The sequence below is a fragment of the Leucoraja erinacea genome, chromosome 2 (assembly GCF_028641065.1).
Source record: "Leucoraja erinacea ecotype New England chromosome 2, Leri_hhj_1, whole genome shotgun sequence".
NCBI classification, from domain to species: Eukaryota; Metazoa; Chordata; class Chondrichthyes; order Rajiformes; family Rajidae; genus Leucoraja; species Leucoraja erinaceus.
This window is the reverse complement of record NC_073378.1, coordinates 3,263,598-3,285,823: the sequence shown is the minus strand read 5'-3', so window position 1 is coordinate 3,285,823 and position 22,226 is coordinate 3,263,598. Positions and strand designations below refer to the sequence as shown.

Sequence of the window (22,226 nt, the reverse complement as noted above, 5' to 3'; positions counted from 1 at the left end):
GGGGAATCATTGTAAATCATTGCATAAATGTTAGTCAGTTAGTTTGGAGGGATTTTATGTGGTGGTGGTGGTGGGGGGTGGTAAGGGGGAAACTTTAATTCTTAGTCCCCTACCTGGTTGGCAACTCCCAACATCGCGGAGCTGGGGGCTCCGTCCGGCCGCGGGCGGCGCCGGTTGTAGCTCCGACCCCGGCAACTCTTCCCCTGGCTGCGAGGCGCTCCAAATCCAGCGCCGCCCGCGGCCGGACGCCCGCAGTCCCAGCTCCACGAATGTTGGGAGTCGGCAGCCACAGCGCTCCGGAGCTTACCGCACGGCGACCCGGTAAGGCATTGCCCGCTCCCCGCTGGTATCCCAGCGCTGCGACGCCGCCGACTCCCAATATTCGCGGAGCTGGGGCTGCGGGCGGCGGTGGATTTGGAGCGCCTCGCAGCCAGGGGTAGAGTTGCCGGGGTCGGAGCAACAACCGGCGCCGCCCGCAGCCCCAGCTGGGAGTTGGCGGCCACAGCGCTGCGGAGCTTACTGCACGGCGACCCGGTAAGGCATTGACCGCTCCCCGCCTCTCCGACCAGGTAGGGGACTAAGAATTAAAGTTTACCCCTTCGCCCCCCCTTCACATAAAAGCCCTCCAAACTAACTGACTAACATTTAAGCAATGATTTACAGATGTTTAAGTGTCTCCCCGGTCTCTGGGGAGGAAGCAGCCGCTACAGTAGTACAGACCTGGGTTGACCATGGGTCGTTTCGGGTTAAGTTTGGCGCCAAACGCGAGCTTTGGTGTGCAGACGACATCCTGGAAAAATGGCCGGTTTTCGGAGTTGTTCGGTTTCCGGAACACCGGATAAAAGGTTGTGCACCTGTACTGCAAGGACGATTATCCATTACTACAATAGCCATAATTGGGAGGTGCGGGGGTATTAGTGTGCTCTCATTGAAAAGGAACATGAGTAACTGTTCCATGATTGATTTTGTATTGTACATTAACCTGATGTGCTAATCTTAAAATGCAATTATTTTATCACATTTGCAATGCAATAGTCTGAGAAAATTGATAAAAGGTGATATTTCTTCCAATATATTATCAGTGTAACGTACTTTCTAGAAATACTTTCTAATGTTTTTCATACGGCATGAAATAGTATACCCTGATGTTAGTTTAAAAGCTTTTATTTTATCCATAATTCAGAGCTTCACCATAACTGTAGTATTATCTAATACGTTGAATCTGGGCACAATATCATGTTTCCCACATTATGAATCTTCACTGTTGTACAATGAATGATGCATTCTATTAAGCTCCACAGAAACTCGAACTTGGCATCTCAAATGAGTAGGCACAAGTTTCAGTAAAAAGCATTTCTTTGCACAAGTTTCAGTAGAAAGCATTTCTTAATGATTATGTACATTCTTGCAACCGTTCACATTACACAACAGTGCACGAGAGTGAATTTTCTGGGTTTGAATAATGCTATTCCCTGTTTTATTCTTTTTCCACATCTCCATTCCTAAAAAGGAGGGGAGTTGCAACGTCTTGTCAATAAACTGGGGATCAGAAATCAAACATTTTTACTGCAAAATTACAATAAATAAAGCTTTTTTAGCCATAAACATTCTAAATAAATGCAAGTGACATTTTGTAGAAAATGAATTTGTGCATACACTGGAAGAGTATTTGTGGTTTCCGTTTTTGTATAGTGGTTGATATATTTTAGTTTGTACTGTCAGAATACAACCGCCTTGAGTTTTGTGGAAGGGTTGTGTGCTTGAAAAGTGGAGTGGAATTCAAAATTGTGTAAATTAAAGGTAAATTAAACAGTAAATTTGAGCGCATTATCCCCAAATGCAAGCACATGAATCAAGCGCGTTATTTCAATTAAAGGACCAAGCGCGTTATTTCAAAAACGCATCAGTCCATCTGTTGTCGGAACAGAATTAGGCCATTCGGCCCATCAAGGTTACTACGCCATTCAGTCATGTCTGATCTATCTTTCCCTCTCAACCACATTCTCCTGCCTTCTCCCCATAACTCTTGACAACCTAGATAGACACACAATCTCTTTCCTTCTCTCCAGAGATGCTGCCTGTCCTGCTGAGTCACTCCAGCATTTTGTGTCTATCTTCGGTTTAAACCAGCATCTGCAGTTCCTTCCTACACTCTTGAAACCCTTACTAATCAAGAACTTTTCAATCTCCATCGTAAACATTTCCATTGACTTGGTCTCCACAACCTTCTGTGGCCATGAATTCCACAGATTCACCACCCTCTGACTAAAGCATAAATCAAACATGTAAATGATATTGCACAATCTTATTAGTTTCCTTCGCAAAGCAAATATTCAATATAAATATTGTTGTCTTTGTAAAATTAAATATGACAAGAGAGTCTTTGACTATTTCAATGCTGAAATGTTTTTTTTCTCTGTCCAATATTTGCAGATATATGTCGGGTGTGTCGGTCAGAAGGAACACCAGATAAACCACTTTACCATCCTTGCGTGTGTACTGGCAGTATAAAATTTATCCATCAGGAATGGTAGGTTGGGTCATTATGCTGTGGAGTAGTTCCATTTTGGGTGGAACAATCGCAAATTGCAGTAAAAAATATATCTGCTAATCTTGTCTTAAAATATTTGCATGGAAAATAACATCAGTAATGTTGGTATGCAGAATAATTATTTTTAGGCTAATTAAGTATGTTTTGCTGCATGTGGAGACAATGAAAGCGGGATGATTAGGATATCACAAATTCTGAAATAATTTAAATTAATTTAATTAAATCCCTGTAATATAAATGTTTGACGTTTTAAAAGGCATTGGATTGCATATGAATTCATTTGGGGCATTGAAAATATTTGTGTATGAATCTGCTACCAATGAAACTTATTTTATTAGCTGTTGCAGATAATCCTCTTTTTCTTTCCTCATCTAACCCTAACCAGAAAGTAGTGGTCTTTGTCCCTTTTTCTTGTCTCATAGACCTGAACATTTTCCACCCACCCAGTATTTATCTCATGCCTCTTAAAAGTAGCTGTTGAATCTGTTCATTGAATCATATCAACCACTTTGGTTTCCATTTGGGCTTGGTTTGCTAGGTAACAAAACCCAGACCTCAGAATGGTTCACTGGTCATGATGTTTGACAATTTAGTACACCCGATACCGCATAAAAACCCCAAGCATGTATTCAAGCCTGTAGTGAAGCATTCTATCTTGAACAAGTATATACTTTATTGATCCACAGAATGTGGACCTCGCTGGTGATGGCCACATATACCAACAAACTCTGCTTCTGATGGGGGTGGTAGTTACCTAATTGCCATTTTGCGGCACGCTTTGAGTGTAGATGTCGGCAAAGACTTGATAGGTGAGAACACCTGAAAAGAAAAATGTAATGGGAACTAATGTAACTGAGTCAGAATGGGGATAATTAAATGTACATAGTTTCAGTCAATTTTGTTTTGCTTAACAAAATCTGAAGAATGGTCTTGAGCTGTAACGTCACCTATTCCTTCTCCCCAGAGATGCTGCCGGTCCCGCTGAGTTACTCCAGCATTTTGTGTCTTATCTTTGGTATAAACCAGCATCCACAGTTCCTTCCTGCACATAGACCCTCATATGCTTGACGTAAATAGGAGAGATTTATTTTTGCATTACTAACCATCCACTTTCCTTCCAGTTTAGTTCAGTGGCTCAAACACAGCAGAAAAGAATACTGCGAACTATGCAAACATCGATTTGCTTTTACACCAAGTAAGTACATATCATTGTAACTATTTTAAACTTGATCATTATCATTCATTCGTTGTAGGTGATGCACCATCTGTGTTGTGGCAAAGTTTATAAGTTTTTGAACTAGTTACCCTTATTTATTTTGGTATCCCACAACATCATAAGTTGTAGGACCAAAAGATGACCATTTGGCCCATCGAGTCTACTCCGCTATTCAATCTTGGGCGATCTGCCTTTCCCTCTCAACGCCATTCTCCAGCCTTCTTCCCATAACCCCTGACACCCTTGCCAATCAAGTATTTGCCAATCTCCACCTTAAAAATACCCAATGATGTTGCCTCTATAGCCGTGTGGCAATGAATTCCACAGATTCACCTCTTGACTTTAGAAATTCTTTCTCGTTTCTAAAGGTCTGTCCCTTTATTTTGATGCTATTCCCTCTGGTTGTAGACTCTCGCACTAGTGGAAACATCCACATCCACTCCACATTATGCTAGAGTCTGGAATGTTCCATAGAAGGGGTTGGGTAAAATTTATTTCTAACCATTCGGGCCTGCACTCTCTGGACTCGCCATCAGGTTATTGAAATTATATAGAATCTGTTCAGTTATTTAATCATTAACCAGTTTCACCTTGGAGGTGAACATTTTTTTAGCTAAAAAATTAGATTTTTTAAAATTTGATGCTGTAATTAAATGGTCTGGATCTGCAGGTCCATGTGTGCATATATTTCAAACAATTGAATTTGTTCACAGAATATATATTATGAGAGCAAACTTTTTATTCCTAGTAATGTTCAGTGGCACAGTTCAATTTTTGCACAAATAAATCTTTGTCTTGATAATCCAGTTCAAAAGAACATATCACTTTACTGCCCGTAATGTTGAGATGTGTTTGACCATTAGGGAAAAAGCACAAAGTCAATATTGAGTGACGTAGAGGACCTTGGAGTATTCATCCAACACATCTTGCAAGAGGGTCTCGCATATAACATAGAAACATAGAAACATAGAAATTAGGTGCAGGAGTAGGCCATTCGGCCCTTCGAGCCTGCACCACCATTCAATATGATCATGGCTGATCATCCAACTCAGTATCCTGCACCTGCCTTCTCTCCATACCCCCTGATCCCCTTAGCCACAAGGGCCACATCTAACTCCCTCTTAAATATAGCCAATGAACTGGCCTCAACTACCCTCTGTGGCAGAGATTTCCAGAGATTCACCACTCTCTGTGTGAAAAAAGTTCTTCTCATCTCGGTTTTAAAGGATTTCCCCCTTATCCTTAAGCTGTGACCCCTTGTCCTGGACTTCCCCAACATCGGGAACAATCTTCCTGCATCTAGCCTGTCCAACCCCGTAAGAATTTTGTAAGTTTCTATAAGATCCCCTCTCAATCTTCTAAATTCTAGAGAGTATAAACCAAGTCTATCCAGTCTTTCTTCATAAGACAGTCCTGACATCCCAGGAATCAGTCTGGTGAACCGTCTCTGCACTCCCTCTATGGCAATAATGTCCTTCCTCAGATTTGGAGACCAAAACTGTACGCAATACTCCAGGTGTGGTCTCACCAAAACCCTGTACAACTGCAGTAGAACCTCCCTGCTCCTATACTCGAATATTAGAATTGTAATTGAGTGAGTGAAGGGGTGCGCATTCAGAGGGGGTGATTTTGCAGGAATTTGTGATATAACCAATAAGGTGATTAACAGGCATACTGATATTTTCTTTCATTTGCCAAGGTTTGGAACATGATACCAGGGGATGTTCTGCTGGAATGTTATACAACGCTGGTTAGACCGTGGTTTGATTACTGTTTATAGTGCTGGTCACTTTTGTAGGAAAGCCATGATTGTCGTGCAAAGAGTGCGGTAGAAATTTGAAGATATTATCAGGATTGGAAAACTTCGATTGTGAGCAAAGAAAAGAAAAGCTATGGTGATTTTCTTAGGTGCAAAGTGTTAGTTCTCGGACGCCTCCTCATACCTACCCTTTGACCATGACACCACAGACGATCACCAGGCATTATCTCCAAGACTGTTTCTGATCTCATCACCGCTTCATCCAGCCTCCGCGTCCAACAAATCATCCGACATCATGACATTTCTGTCATCTCCAACGTGATCCCACTACCACCAGCCACATCTTCCCATCTCCACCTGTTCCCACCTTCTGCAGAGAAGGCTCCCTCCGCAAACACTTGGTTCACTCATCTCAGGAACGTTCCCCTGCAACCGCTGTAGATGTATGTTGTTCTTCTACTTTCTCCCTCACATCCATCAGGGACCTGGCAGTCCTGGGTGAGACAGAGGTTCAGAGGTGCACCTCCTCTAATCTCATCTATTGTGGCCGGTTTTCTCGATGTTACCGTCTCGCTGAACACTTGCACTTGGTCCACGAAGGCCTACTGGATCTCCAGGTTGCTAACCATCTTAACTCCCCTTCCCATTCCCATATTGACCTTTCTATCTGGATCTCATCCATTGGCAGAGTGAGGCCACATGCAAACAGGAGGAACAGCACCTCGTATTCCATTTGGGTACCTCAAACCAACGATATGAGCATTTAATTTTCCAATTTTAGGCAACCCCTAACAACCCCCCCCCCCCCCCACCATTATTCCCCTCTTTTTCTTTCACTCTGTGCCTTAACTGGGCTCGCATCTATTTCTCCTCTTCCCTGCCCCCCCAATAATCTTGAAGAGGCGTCCAAATCAGAAACGTTCCCTTTCCATGCTCTTCAGAGATGATGCTGAGTTATTCCAATCCTCGTGTTGTCTTTGGAACTGAGAAGGAATGGAGTCTTAATTAAGATGCAGGGGCTTAAATGGAGTAAATCAGGAGGACTTGAAAAGCAAAAAAAACCCACAGTTGCTGGAAATAAAAATTAAACAAATAAAATCAAATAAAACACAATTACAATAAAAAGCAAAAACAGAAAACATTGGAAATGCTCAGCAGGTTGGACCTCATTGGTGGGAAGAGGAAAATAGCTAATGTTTCAGCTCAAGGACTCTTTGTCAGAACTGGGAGGAAGAGGGGGAAATAAAGCTTATTAAAATGCAGGGAGGGTGGATGTGGGGAGAGAGTCTCCTGATAAGGTAAAAAGTGGCCTGAATTGGCCAGAGAGCCTTGTTTACAGCTTACCCACAAGGTCACTAGTTTTTTTTTTTTTTTACCCTATCAGAGACATTCTTCCCCCACCCTCCCTGCAAACTACTTTTGTGTCCTTCGCCATTCTGATGAAGGGTCTTTGACCTGAAACATTAACTTGAACAGCGAGACTGGGGTAAAAGTACATACTTCCCTGAAAGTGGTGAAACAGGTATACCGAGTGGTGTTGTGGTATGTTTGCCTTCATTGGTTGAGGCATTGAGAACGGGCTTTGGCATCTCATGTTGCAGATCTACAAATCGTTGACCAGGCCGCATTTGAAGTCGTGTGTGAAGTTCTAGTTCCTATGCTTTACGATGCATATTATTCACCTCAAGAGGATGCAGAAAAGATTCAGAGGAATGTTGTCCGAACTGGAAGACTTGAGTTATTAGGAGTGATTGCATAGGCAGGGACGCGTCTCTCTGGAACAAAGGAAGCTGAGGACTGTCCTTATAAAAATGTTTAATAAAAATGTTAAGATATTAAGTTTATAAAATAAACTTTTATTAAAGTTTATAAAAATTATAGATAAAGTAAATCATCTTATTCCACGGGTAGGGGTTTAAAACTAGAGGATCTAGACAAGTGATAGGGGATCTGAGGCATTGTTTTCACACACAAGGTTGTGGGTAGATGGTACAAGCTAGTTTAATTTATTGTCCCGCATTCCGAGGTACAGCTGCATGCAAACCAGTCAGCGGAAAGACAATACATGATTCCAATCCAGCCATCCAAAGTGTTTAGATACATGGCAAAGGGAATAATGTTTTGGGCAAGGTAAAATCAAATTAAAGATGGTCTGAGCGTCTCCAGTGAGGTAGACAGTAGCTCAGGACTGCTGCCTAGTTGTTGGTAGGATAGCTACCGGAGGCAAATATGATTGCAATGTTTATAAAATATTAGGACATATGCATGGGAAACAGGGCTCTCACTTAACTTTTTTTCCTCTGTTGTCAGCCGGGTAACCTGGGCAGCTTTTTAGGTTGCCAAATGACAATTTAGGTGGTCATTTAAGATGGCTTGCATGACGCGTGCAATAATGTGCTCGGACGAAGTACATAGTTACCAGTCGAAAGCATTTGCATATTATTTCTGCTTCAAATAAAGTCACAAACTAAACATATTCACCAATCAAGACATGATATATACCAATGGCATGCAGCAAAATTATTATACAGTATCTCAACTCTTTTTACACGTTGCAATGAATGCAATCTATATTACTAAAAGTCTAATCTTGACCACTTCCTGTTCTGTGTATTGATTTTAGAAGCTGTGACTTTTGGCCATCTTAGTCAGAGTCCTCCTGCGCTGCGCAGGACAAGAGGATTTTTGCCATCTATGAAAAATAAAAAGCTATTAGTGTTTAAAAAATATTGAGGTTCTCTCTTTCCTGTCAATCATGCCATGAAGGCCACGCCCCTTCTGGTGGGAGGGGAGAGGGACTATAAAACCCAGAACTGTGGGCGTGGCTCAGTCTCTGCAAGATGGAGAAGGGAGAGGTCATGACTTGCTGTCTTTAGTGGCCTTGCACCCTGCTTGAAATGGCATGAAACTGCACTTGAATTTGGTGGCCTTGCACACTGCTTGAAATGGAATTTCAAGGAATAGCCATGTCAATTGCCAGCCCACCAGTCGTGATTGAGTGAGCTGCCAGCACAACAGGCTTGAGTGACTGAGCCGCCAGCCCAAGAATCTATTTGGCCCATAATGTTCATACTAGCCCTCAAAACCAGTCCCTTCAGCCCACAACACCCACTAGAAAGCTCCTAGAGCTCCCCCCCCCCCCCCCCCCCCCCCCCCCCCCCCCCCCCACTGGCCACCAATATTGGAATTGGTGGAGAGGTGGAATATTGAGTTGGGGGACCCAACGGGTCCCACTTAGTCTAGTATCTATTATTTCTTTCCACCTCCAAACAAAAATGTTGTTGGATTCTTCAGCGTATGATCAACCTCGGTGAGACCAAGCGCAAGCTTGGCGATCACCTTCAGACAACACCTCCTCTCAGTTCACAATAAACAACCTGATCTCCCGGTGGCTCAGCAATCAACTCCCCCCCTCCATTCCGAATCTGACCTTTGTGTCCTGGGCCTCCATGGCCAGAGTGAAGCCCACCGCATATTGGAGGAACAGCACCTCATATTTCGTTTGGATAGTTTACACCCCAGCAGTATGCTCATTGACTTCTCCAATTTCAGGTAGTCCTTGCTTTCTCCCTCCTTCCCCTCCCATTCCCAGCTCTCCCACAGCCTATTGTCTCCACCTCTTCCTTTCTTTTTCCCGTCCTGTTTCCCCTCCCCCCCTGACATCAGTCTGAAGAAGGGTCTCGACCCAAAACATCGCCTATTCCTTCGCTCCATAGATGCTGCCTCACCCACTAATTTTCTCCAGCTTTTTTGTCTACCAACGGGATCCCACCATGTTAAACTGAGTTCTTTCAATCTAAAGTCAACTTGACTCAAACACTTGTTGCTGTTAAAATCAATTCTTTATTCAGCTGAGACTAGTCTCTTGAACCTTCCAACACAGAGCTGATGCTCTGGGGCGGGTCCAGAGAGGAGTAACTTTGATACAAACTCATGGCATTTATATAGGTATTATACATTTCAGATACAGAGGGTATGACAAGCTAGTAACCAATCATCTGAGTCCTTCTGGTGATTTACAACATCAGTCACATGATCCCCCTTCCCTGGCCTCATTACAGCCTGTGTTTGCCTGTGCTTTATAACTGTTTTAGAATTATTTTATTTCAACACAGCAAAACCCCAGTAGGCTCTTATGAAAGACCACTCCTCAAAATACAAGATACGTATATATACAATGATCACACAAGTCATACACACTTTCTATACCAAGAGAAAATATATTTCTATAAATCTAACCAATTTCTATAAGTCTAAAGTGTACCTTTCTACTAAGACAATACATTTCATAATTGGTGTTACTATAATTTTACACATTTTGAAATACCATTACCTATGTCTTTAAAACATTAATTATATAAGTTTGCTGAATTACAGTTTCTAAGTTCAAAACGCACATTTCCATCTCCCATCCAAAGATACATGGGTCGTAAATCTGTCAATTTACTTAATATGAGTTTGGTGCCTTTCCTGTTATCGGGAAGTAGGATTTCCAATCTCATGTACCAGGCAGAACACAAGAGACTACATCTCAGACCATTACGTCAGAATTCCATCTGCTTCAACCTTCTATAAACTACTCCCTCAATCTAATTATTTCTCAAAGCAACTATTCTTTCACTTACATCTTATTCCTTATCACACTCTTATTATTTTACACAGCCAAAGCTAACTGCAGTCTATCATCTCTCAGCCTTGAATTCTGTCTCAAACCTAGCAAAACAAGCCATAACTCTTCACCTTTATGTCACATTCAGAGCTCAAAAATGTGCCATAGAGACAGAGCAGATGGCCTAAGAAGAGGCCCCTTATTCAGCTTCCCATTCTTCAACACAAAGCCATATCAAATACAATTTCCTTTCAGTGCTATAATTGCCCCAAACAATAACCTAAGCTAAGCAGGTTCTGGTTCAGGCCTCCATGTTTTGATTCATCTTTGCCTGTGTGTATGTGTCTGTTTGCACTTTATTTCGGTTCAGGAAAACTTTAAGCTTTTCTTTTGCAAATTACCTAGCTTATATAAAAGTCACTATCCAAGTGGTTCTATTTGTATAATATTTCCTCAACCACTGGCCGCATCTTCCCATCTCCTCCCCTGTCGGCTTTCCGCAGAGACCGCTCCCTCCGTAACTCCCTGGTTAATTTGTCCCTTGAATTGAATTGAATTGAATTTTCTTTATTGTCATTCAGACCTTACGGTCTGAACGAAATTTTGTGCCTGCAGTCATACATACAATGATACAATAATAACAACAATAAACACAAATTAACTTCCACCACAGTGAGTCCTCCAAACACCTCCTCACTGTGGTGGAGGCAAAAATCTTAGGGTTGCAGTCTCTCCCTCTGCTCCCTCCCTTCCCACCCAAACAACCCCCTCACCGGGCACTTTCCTTTGCAACCGCAGGAAATGCTACACTTGTCGCTTTACCTCCCCCCTTGACTCCATTCAAGGACCCAAGCAGTCTTTCCAGGTGTGGCAGAGGTTCACCTGCACCTCCTCCAACCTCATCTATTGCATCCGCTGCTCTAGGTGTCAGCTGCTCTACATCGGTGAGACCAACTTAGGCTTGGCGATCGCTTCGCCCAACACTCCGCTCGGTTCGCAATAACCAACCTGATCTCCCGGTGGCTCAGCACTTCAAATCCCCCTCCCATTCCAAATCCGACCTTTTTGTCCTGTGCCTCCTCCATTGGCAGAGTGAGGCCCACAGTAAATTGGAGGAGCAGCACCTCTTGTTTTGCTTGGGCAGTTTACACCCCAGCAGTATGAACATTCACCTCCAATTTCAGGTAATCCCTGCTTTCTCCTCCCCTTCCCAGCTCTCTCTCAGCATACTGTCTCCGCCTCTTCCTTTCTTCTTCCCGCTCCCCCCCACATCAATCTGAAGAAGGGTCTCGAAATGTCGCCTATTTCCTTCGCTCCATAGATGCTGCCTCACCCGCTGAGTTTCTCCAGCATTTTTGTCTACCCATTCACACAAGTTCTGTTATCGCATTTTGCTCACCCACTCCCGACACACTAGGGACAATTTTACAGAGACAAGTTAACCTACAAAGCCATTGCGTCTTTGGGATGTGGGAGGAAACCCACACGCTTTCAGGGAGAATGTGCAAATTCAACCCAGACAGTGCCCGAGGTTAGGATCGAACACAGATCTCTGGCATGCGAGGCAGCAAGTCCACCAGCCGTGCCACTATCTTTTATTTTTCAACACACAAAAAATTATACGTTGATAACTTTTGGTTACTAAAAAAAAAGAAACTATCCATTTTCAGTCTTAAATCTCTAGGTGACGCTATGCCACCCTTTACAGCTACTGTATGTTTTAATTCCTTTCAAGACTATGGGGCAGTGCATTGGCCATAAAGTTGCTGTATAAAGTGCCAGGGACCCGAAATTGATCCTGAATATGGGTGCTGTCTGTATGGAGTTTGCTCCTTTTCCCTTTGATCGCATAGGTTTTCTCCGGATGCTCTTATTTCCTTCCACATTCCAAAGGTGTGCAGGAACCCTTTTCAGACCCAACCCAAAACGTAATACTTTCCTTTTGTCCAAAGATTCTGTCTGACCTGTTCAGTCACTCCAGCTTTTTGTGTCATATCTGCAGTTCCTTCCTACACACACAATACTATACAATATAACTTTATTAATCACAGGAGGGAAAGTGTGTGTGTGTGTGTGTGTGTGTGTGTGTGTACACACGCACATATATATGTGTTCATATATATGTTTTTATATAAATATGCACTTGTTTTCTCATTTATGACATTGTTTGCAGAGTACTATGTTTACATATTCTGTTGTGCTGCTACAAGTAAGGATTTCATTGTTCTAACTAGGACGTGAGAGAATAAAACACTCTTGACTTGCGTCGCTAATGTGTGGGAACGAACTAGTTTACGGGTGATTGGTGTTCGGCTTGGGCCGAAGGGCCTGTTTCCACGCTGTATCTTTAAATTAAACTAAAAACACTAAATCCAGAGGAAATCTAAAGAAGGGTCTCCACCCGAAACGTCACCCAATTTCTTCTATCCAGACATGCTGGCTGCTCCATGGAGTTCCCCCGCACAAGTAAAGCATTGAATAGTCTTCACCCCAGCATAGTTACCCAACCAGACGCAACTACATTTAAGATAATTATTTTTCCCAAGAACCCTTTTTTGCTTAAGTCCAAGTCGAGAGTCAAGAGAGTTTTATTGTCCCAGATATGACAATGAAATTCTTGCTTGCTACAACACAACAGAATATGTAAACATAATACAGAACAGGAGATAAAAGTTCAGTGTGTCTATATACCATAGACCATATATATACACAATAAATAAACATATAAAATGCAATAGGCTGTTATTTGTGGAGTTTGGTGGTGAAGGGTCCACCAGTTTGAATTCCACTTGGAATATTTTTGGAGGACTAAGAAGCAAGAGTTACTCCAGGGAGTTACTCCAGCTCTAGGGAGTGATTCTGCGTTGGTTTTCAGCAGTCGCAAAGGGTGGGAGAAGGTGCCCGGCGTCGACCTGTTGCCGTGGCAGTGCGCGTGTGCAGGGCGGCCGATGATGTGCTGGCCATGGTTGTGCGCATGTGCAGGGGGAGGATGTGCAGGCCATGGCAGACGGAAAACCTGCGGCCCGGATACGGATGGCGGGCAGAGACGGAGAGTGACAGAGAGAGGGGGGCCCGCTCAGAGTTGAACGATAGGTGTCCCGGGTGCTTGCCAAGCCGGGCAAAATGACACAGCTTTTAGATTGCCCGGCGGGATTTTAGTTTGCCATTGGCACCCGGGCAGCTGTTAATTTCGATCCCTGGGGAAATATTTTGAGGAATACGGGTTAAATCTGGGCAAATGGGATTAAAGAAGGGCATGTCGCCTGCCTGATTTGGATGAGTTAGGCTGAAGGACCTATTTCCTTGCTGTATAACTGTGAATCTATATGTAATGAGGGATGGTACTAGTGGAAGGCTGTTCCTTTGATGGAGATGTCATGGACTTGAAGTCATGGGTATAAAAAGGGAGAAAATTGTCACAAACAAAAATGTTAACATGCATTGGCTTTAAATGTGGTGGAGGCAGGATTCATTGTTGCATTTAAGAACTGCTTTAAGAATTGCTCTGGCCGTGAGCCAGTGGATACAATGGGCTGAATAGCCTCCTTCAGTGCTGTAATCATTGATAGTATGACATGATGGGAGGACTGAAACCCTTATCACATTTAAAATGCACTCGGATGCATGTTAGAAGAGCCATGACCTGCTGGTCTGAAGGGCCAAGTGGAAGATGGGATAGACTAAGTACCTCTTCTGTAGAGATTGAGAACAAGTTGAGATAATGAGTTATTGGGTGTTGTTAAACAGTGACACATGAGTAATGCAGATTTTGAAATGGTCTTCTGTATACAGTACTTAAACATGGTCATGTTACTCCATCTAGAGGTAGAACATGAGAATGTGGCTTTCGGGAGTTTATCTGTTCCCCATTGCCAGGCATAGCAGATCTCTGGGACTTGGATATATTGAATTTTATATTTAGTATAGTTACATCAATTACATAACATCAATTGTACCGCTGCTGACATATTCATTTCACTTGCACTTATGTGCAATGTGACAAATAAACCGTATTGTATTGTTGTAACTGCACTCTTTTCCATTTTAGTCTTCTGAATAGAAGGGTGTCCAGATAGTGCTTGTTACCTGAAGATCCAAGCTAATAAGACTCTGAAATTATGTGCTTAAATGGAGAAATCTGATATGTTTGACATTTTTACAAAGCCTAATGTTTGCTCTTTACTGTATGATGGAAATAGAACTTGGCTGGAACTAAAGGTGTATGTTAGTATTTAAAGTAACCGAGAAAATGGTTGGAATCTTCGTGTAAATCTGGCCCATTTAATTTGACCATGCAACTGTGTGAAATCTTTTGAATAAATGGTTGTAATCATACTTAGTTTTAAAGACTATAAACTGATTATTTCCAGTGTTTATTTGTCTTTTAGTAGTAGAGTCATGGATTCACACAACCAAGATGCCCAACCTAAGCTAGGCCCACTTGCCCGCGTTTGGACAAAATCGCTGTAAACGTTTTCTTTCCATATACACATACAAGTGTCTTTTAAATGCATTGTAGTATCTTCCTCAAGTACCTCCTCTGGTAGCTTGCCCCATGGTATTCATAGTACATCAGGATTCTGAAATAATATGCTTAATTGAAGAAATCTGAGTGAAAATGTTGCCCCTCGGGTTTGTATTAATTCTTGTCCCTCTCACCTTAAACGTGTCCTCTTTTGTTTGATTCCCCTACTTCCTCTACCCTGGGGAAAAAAAACCCTTTTAGTTCACTTGATCTATTCCCCATAATTTTATAGACTTCTATAAGATCACCTTCAGCCCCTGTACTCCAAGGAAAAAGATCCTACCCTGCCCAACCTGTTCCTACAGCTCAGGTTCTCAATTCCCGGCAACATCCTTGGAAATTTTCTCTGCACTATTTCCAGCTTAATGACCTGCTGAGTTACTGCAGCATTTTGTGTCTACCTTTGATTTAAACCAGCATCTGCAGTTCTTTCTTGCACATTAATGACATCCTTCCTATAGCAGACTGACCAAAACTAAACACAGTACTCCAAGTGTGGCCACAGCAACGTCATGTACAGCGGCAATATAACAATTCAATCTCTATACACGATACCCTGACTGATGAAGGTCAATGTACCAAAAGCCTTCTTGACCACTCCATCTTTGACCCTACTTTCAGGCTCCACAACACTTCCCATGCCACTACCATTCATTGAAGGTCCTGCGTTGGATTGACTTTCCAAATTCAACACCTTGCACTTGCCTGCATTATACGGCACAAGCCATTTCTCAGTCCATATGCCCAGTTTATCAAGAGCCTGATGTAATCCCCCTTTTTTTATTGATCAGGTTTAGTGTTTCAAGAGAATTTAATTGTCAATATCTGTGATAGACTGGGCAATGTCTACAACTTTTTGTAGCCTCCTTCGTTGCTGGGTATTCAAGTTACTGAACATGATTGCAACTAGCCAGCATGTTCTCTACCATCCACCTGTGGAAGTTTGATAGAGTATTCAGTGGCATAACAAAACTCAATCTTCAAAGGCATTGATGAGTTTTATTTGTGATTTTATCAATGGGCTGGACCAAGGACCATCTTCAGAGATATGCACACCAAGGAACTTGGTGTTGATTCTCTCTCCCACTGTCCCTTCGATGAAGAGAGGTTGTTTGGCTTTCCCTGAAGTCAACAACCGGCAGCTTGGTCTTGCTAACGGTGAGAACAAGATCGTTGTTCAGGCACGGTTCAATGTCTTAATCCTTCTCTCTCCTGTACTTTTAACTCATAATTACCCTTTATTCATCCAACAATGGAGGTATCATCAGTGAATTTAAATATGGCGTTTGGGCTGTGTCTGGCTACACATTTCAGGGGTATAGAGAGAGTAGAGTAGGGAACTGAGCACAACTTGAAATGCTCTAGTGTTGAAGATTATTAAGGAGGAAGTGTTGTCAGTTTGTATTGATTGTGGTTTGCTGGTGAGGAAGTCAAGAAATCAATTGCATAGGGATTTGGAGAGACCCAATTCCCTGAATTTGATGATATGTTTAGCAAGGATGATGGTGTTTAATACTAAGCTGTAGTCAATGGACCACGGCCTGATGTACGTGTTCTTATTGTCCAAGTGGTCCAGTGCAGTGTGGAGAGCTAGCAAGATCACATTCCCTGTTGTTCTGTTGTGGTAGGCAAATTGTAGTGGACCCAGGTCCTTACTAAGGCAGGAGTTGACATGCGTCATAACTAACTTCTCAAAGCACGTTTTCACCATGGATGTTAGTGCCATTGGACGGCAGTCATTGAGGCACGTCACCTAGCTGTCTTGTTTATCTTGTATTCTTCATGCGATCCCAACTAAATATCATACAGCTATTGCGTACTATAGTGTTTTCTGGTTCTCCTGGTCCTTTATGCACCTAGTATTGGCTTTTTTTGGGTACATTCCAGTGTTCATGACGCTGCAATTTAATTTATACTTATTCTTGTAGAAAACTTTGTTGAAACTATAGCGGTAGATTTTCCTGTTGCCATATTGGATATTTTATTGCGTATACTTTATTTTTTGCGTAAGTGAAAAAATTATTGAACTTCAATTGAGATGGTCGCTTAAAAGACATCTAATGTATCATTTCAAATTTATGTTCTCAAACATTTCCTTTTCCAGTTTATTCTCCAGATATGCCATCTAGACTTCCAATTCAGGATATTTTTGCAGGATTGGTTACAAGTATTGGTACAGCAATAAGATACTGGTTCCATTACACATTGGTGGCCTTTGCATGGCTGGGGGTTGTACCTCTTACAGCATGTAAGTACTTCCCTATGTTTTGCAATATTTGGTAGTTCCTATTTATTATCACTTAAAATCAAAATATCTTGAAATACTTTTTCTTTTACTTTCATGTTGTTATCGGTCATTTGATTTGTTGGTTTTGTGTCCCCATGCACCCAACTATTTTCAATTGGACTTGTAAGCTCAAAATTAAAGTCAAACGCTACACTTTAAGGTATGTCAAGGATGAGCCATATTGTAATAGAGTAATTCAGGTGGACGGAGGACAATTAAACCCCTGTGCCACCTAGTTGTATGCCCTTCAAGTAACCAATTCCATGCCAACCACGAAGCGCCCATTTCATAGTAATACTTCACTAAACCCGGCTCTTCCAGTTTAGTATATTAAATAAATTAATGACAGCAAAACTCTGATAATTTGGCATCTGATTGTTCAAAAATCTAAATGGTTTAGCACTGGACTCATTCTTTAGTCCAGAGAATGCTTCAAAGATTTGGACTGGAAGTGGAGTGTGCAATAAGAGGGGGGTTCCAGAGTGGAGCTGACGTTAGCATTGTGGGTTGGATCTTGGACAGACCCAGGGTAGGGAATAGAGAGGTCAAACTTAAATGTACGAGATGAAGCTTGCAAACTTAAACTCAGCTGGGTTCTATTTCCCACTCTCTGTAAACTTCTGGAGTCCACTGGGAAATTGGCTGTGTAATAGCGTTTAAAAAAATAATAATAAATCAAGGGAAAGGTTTAAATAGAAACATTCAATAGCCTGCTAGCTTGGCATCACCCAAGTCCCAAGAATGACAGGTTATGTGAGTTTTAATGTAATTGTGGAATAAAACTGTAACATAATAATATGTACCAGTCTGTCTAAAGCTTTATTTTGACCAGGGTCTTATATATGCTATCCTCTGTTTTGATCCCCGAGCCCTCTAGAATCTAGAGACACTTCCTACAACTTCCTACAATATTTCCTACAACTGGAAAATCAAAATGCACTTAATATTGCATACTTTACTCCTATGTGTAGTTTATGATTTAATTAATGATTTCAATATGTTACAAATTGCAATTTCCTTAACAACCTCCGAGTCTCTGGATTTGGCACGTGGACACTATTTATACAACAAAAAGCTCTTCTGTGCTCAATTTCCCACCTTGGCATCCATTTGAGTAAACGTGTTGCATTTTACTCCCATCTTTTCTAATCCCTATTGTTATCTTATGGTGTGATCAGTAGAGAGGGAATTAACATCAGACTAACTTGGTTGTCAGTGATGTAAAAAAAAATATTAAAGCCATATCAAAACTGTTAGAATGTCTTAAAAAATGTAAGTAAATGACATGGTAAAATTAAACTAGCTGCTATCCCTCTCTGAACATTAGTGGGTAGGTGGAGAGACAGATCTACATGCATTTGGAAAGGCAAAGATATATTGGGACTAGCCATCGTGACTGCGTGAGGAATCACGTTTCACAAATATGATTTAGTTTTAAAGAGGTGTCCAAAATGATTGATGAGGGCGGTGCGGTTGATGTTGTCTCCTTTGACTTGAATGGGGACTTTGATAAGATACTGCATAGTTAGTTTGCTCTGAAAAATTAGATCTCATGGGCAAACCAGCCAAATGATACAAAATTAACTTGAAAGTAGGGGATTGGTTTTAGTGAACGGGTCCTTTTCAGAATGGCAGGCAGTGGCGAGTGGAGTGCCGCAAGGCTCGGTGTTGGGGCCTCAACTGTTTACCATATATATTAATGATTTGGAAGAGGGAATTAGGAGCAACACTAGCAAGTTTGTGGATGACACAAAGCTGGGTGGCAGTGTGAACTGTGAAGAGGATGTTAGGAAGTTGCAGGTTGACCTGGACGGGTTGAGTGAGTGGGCAGATGCATGGCAGATGCGGTATAATATAGATAAATGTGAGGTTATCCACTTTGGCAGCAAAAACAAGGGGGCAGATTATTATCTCAATGGGGTTAGGTTAGGTAAGGGGGTGGTACAGCGAGACCTGGGTGTCCTTGTACACCGGTCACTGAAAGTTGCCATGCAGGTACAGCAGGCATTGAAGAAAGCTAATGGAATGTTGGCCTTCATAACAAGAGGATTTCAGTATAGGAGTAAAGAGGTTCTTCTGCAGTTGTATAGGGCTCTGGTGAGACCACATCTGGAGTATTGCAAACTGTTTTGGTCTCCTAATTTGAGGAAGGGCATCCTTGTGATTGAGGCAGTGCAGCGTAGATTCACAAGATTGATCCCTGGGAGGGCGGGATTGTCATATGAGGAAAGATTGAAAAGACTAGGCTTGTATTCACAGGAGTTTAGGATGAGGGTGGATCTTATAGAAACATATCAATTTATAAAAGGACTGGACAAGCTAGATGCAGGAAAAATGTTCCCAATGTTGGGCGAGTCCAGAACCAGGGGCCACAGTCTTAGAATAAAGGGGAGGTCATTTAAGACTGAGGTGAGAAGAAACTTTTTCACCCAGAGAGTTGTGAATTTGTGGAATTCCCTGCCACAGAGGGCAGTGGAGGCCAAGTCACTGGATGGATTTAAGAGAGAGTTAGATAGAGCTCTAGGGGCTAGTGGAGTCGATGGATATGCGGAGAAGGCAGGCACGGGTTATTGATAGGGGACGATCAGCCATGATCACAATGAATGGCGGTGCTGGCTCGAAGGGCCGAATGGCCTCCTCCTGCACCTATTTTCTATGTTTTTTCTTTTTTTCATGCAATCTAGTAAAATCATTCTACTGTACAATTATACATAAGCATGAGTGCAACAATTGTGTGAAAATAGTAGATTTCTTCTGACGCATGGCACAAAGTTGGCATGTTTCCTGCGGTATCTTGTACCTACCAAATATCAAGATATGGGTTAATAATTGTATATTGTATAAATAAAAGTTGTATATTGCTCAGTGTACATTTTCATTATGAAATTAGTGTGGTAGAAATGGGTATAAAAATATGAGATTTGGAAAATAAAATCCTTCTATTTAAAGGTGGTTTTAAGTGACCTTGGCTGTTCCTCGTTTTTTTAGGTCGAATCTACAAATGTTTGTTTACTGGCTCTGTGAGCTCACTGTTGACATTGCCGCTCGATATGTTATCCACGTAAGTTTATACACCTTGTATTTTTGTGATGAGGGAGCAATTTTGAAGTAATGATTTATTTTCGAGCGGAACTGAGTTTGACCTGCATGTTTCATCAATTTTCTTTATACATAACTGAAATAAAGTAATATTCAGCAAGAAGCACTTTATTGTTTTTGGGGGCAAATGTAATCTCTCCCTAGACTAAAAATTGTTTATAGTCAAGTGAAAATGTATGATTAACTGGTAGGGTGTAGTGATCAATTTCAGCATTTGTTAAAACATTGCAACCAGTTTGGATCATTAGCCTAAATGCTTAGGGTTCCCATCCTAGGGTAAATTTACCCCCTGGGGGTAAATTTATTGATTCTGCATTTGTACATATTTTTTTCTCATTGACTAACTGTTTTTGGTTCTGGTATCTATTCATCATCAGTTGTTCATAAATAAGTGAAATAACAGTGTTAAATACTATTAAAGTTGCCAGGGGTAAACGGGACAAAAAAGGTTGGAACCCCTGCAAAATACAATTAATCTTAAGATTTCAAACAATTTAATTGTCAAACTGATTCTGTACATTTAAACCTTTACTTCCAGGGAGAATTTGCTGGCAGACTCTTTGCAGGGTTGTTTTGTGGTAACATGCACACTGTGTGCATTCATTAGCCTTGTCTGGTTACGAGAACAAATCGTACATGGTGGAGCTCCACAGTGGCTCGAACAAAATCAAGCTCAACCACCCAATGGAGTGGCTCAACAGAATGAGGTAGGGGCTACTCGGGTCTTCTAAAGAGCTATTAACTGGAGTAACAAGAAAAGATTAGTGATGTGATGAGCCGTCGTGCTACATTTGTCTTGCATCCATCACATGCATTATTTGTATTATTATTATTATTCTTAAGGCATTTCAGGAAATGGCCTCAAAGTTGTGAGTAATATTTAATTTTTATATGTTGTTTTTGAATCTTTTTGAAAAAAAGATTGCGTCAAGTGAAGTGTTTTATTGTTATATGTCCCAAAATGGAACAACTACATTCTTTCTTGTAGCAGTACCACAGATATGTAAACATAGTATTCTGTAAGACCACAATCAACAGGTAAAAAAAGTTCAGTATATAAAAAAAAACTATAATAGTGCGATGACATAAACAGTGCCCTCATGTCTATGTAACTCTGGGTAATTAATAAATGCAGGCAGATAACTGCTACTCGTGGTCAGTCATTGTTATGCAGACTGGCATTATAAGTCTATATTAATTTAGTTCAGTACAGATAACCCTCCTTCTAATGGACCATGGGGGGGGTGGGGTGTCTGTTATTGTCGATTGTTTGCTGTAACCAAGTAAGGGCGATAAATATGTACAGTATTGGATAAACAGCCACCTAGCAGTCACTCCATTAAACAAAGAACTCGGTCCTTTGTTTCTGATATCAATGGACGCATCGGTTACAACATTTTTTCCGCTGTATCCAAAATCCGTTAAATGGGATCTGCAATAATGTGCGTAGACTATATTAATAGTTTATTTCTCTCTCATTTTAACGACTGCATAAAGGATGTCTAATAATAAAGTTGCTGCGTTAAAACAACCTCTGTTATGTCAGTGTTTTGTCTAGCTGCAACTCCAATCTTATCAGGAATAAAAATTTGAAAACTCAAACACTGACGTGTGCATCTTCCCTGCTAAAGCATCCCTCTGAAAATCTTAGCTTGTGTGATAAACTGCTCATTTTTAAACGGTGTAGCCTATAAACATTTTTAACCCTTTAGCCTCAAGCTGCACCGAATGCTGCAGCCGAGAATCCACAAGTACCTCAACCAGCTGAAGAGGCAGAAGGAAATGAAGCAGCAGTTGCCGGGGCTGCCCCTGCAGTGGCAGAGAATGCCAATGTTCGTGCAGATGAGGGTGAGAATGAGGAAGACGAGAACGATGATGATGATGATGCGGTGGTAGAGGATGGTGCTGATGCCAACAATGGTGTTCAAGGTATGAATAGTCCCATTGTGGCCTGTCTATGTTCTGTGCTCAGTGTGAGACCTTTCATTGCATATGCAATCTTTTTCCTCAAATGTTCGCATAAGATTAATTAAGAGGCAGCAGTCGAAGTCTTTGTGCAATCAACAGTGACTTGCGAGTCATAATTTTGTATTTTTGAATCTGTAATCGTTGAATCGTAGAATGGTTTACAACATGAGGAGCCTTATCCGAACAACTCATTTGATCCAACCCCATCTTCC

At 41.6% G+C, this 22,226-nt stretch overlaps 1 protein-coding gene across 2 annotated transcripts in view; it reads left to right on the top strand.

The window, feature by feature from the left end:
• marchf6 (membrane-associated ring finger (C3HC4) 6) overlaps positions 1-22,226 on the top strand; it is a 79,942-nt gene that overhangs the window by 33,359 nt on the left and 24,357 nt on the right. For both annotated transcript variants that reach the window (XM_055650916.1, XM_055650908.1), the window contains exons 2-7: positions 2,434-2,530; positions 3,673-3,746; positions 16,765-16,908; positions 19,936-20,008; positions 20,585-20,753; positions 21,759-21,975. In XM_055650916.1, the coding sequence (XP_055506891.1) occupies positions 2,434-2,530; positions 3,673-3,746; positions 16,765-16,908; positions 19,936-20,008; positions 20,585-20,753; positions 21,759-21,975 (774 nt within the window). The remainder of the gene's footprint in view (positions 1-2,433; positions 2,531-3,672; positions 3,747-16,764; positions 16,909-19,935; positions 20,009-20,584; positions 20,754-21,758; positions 21,976-22,226) is intronic.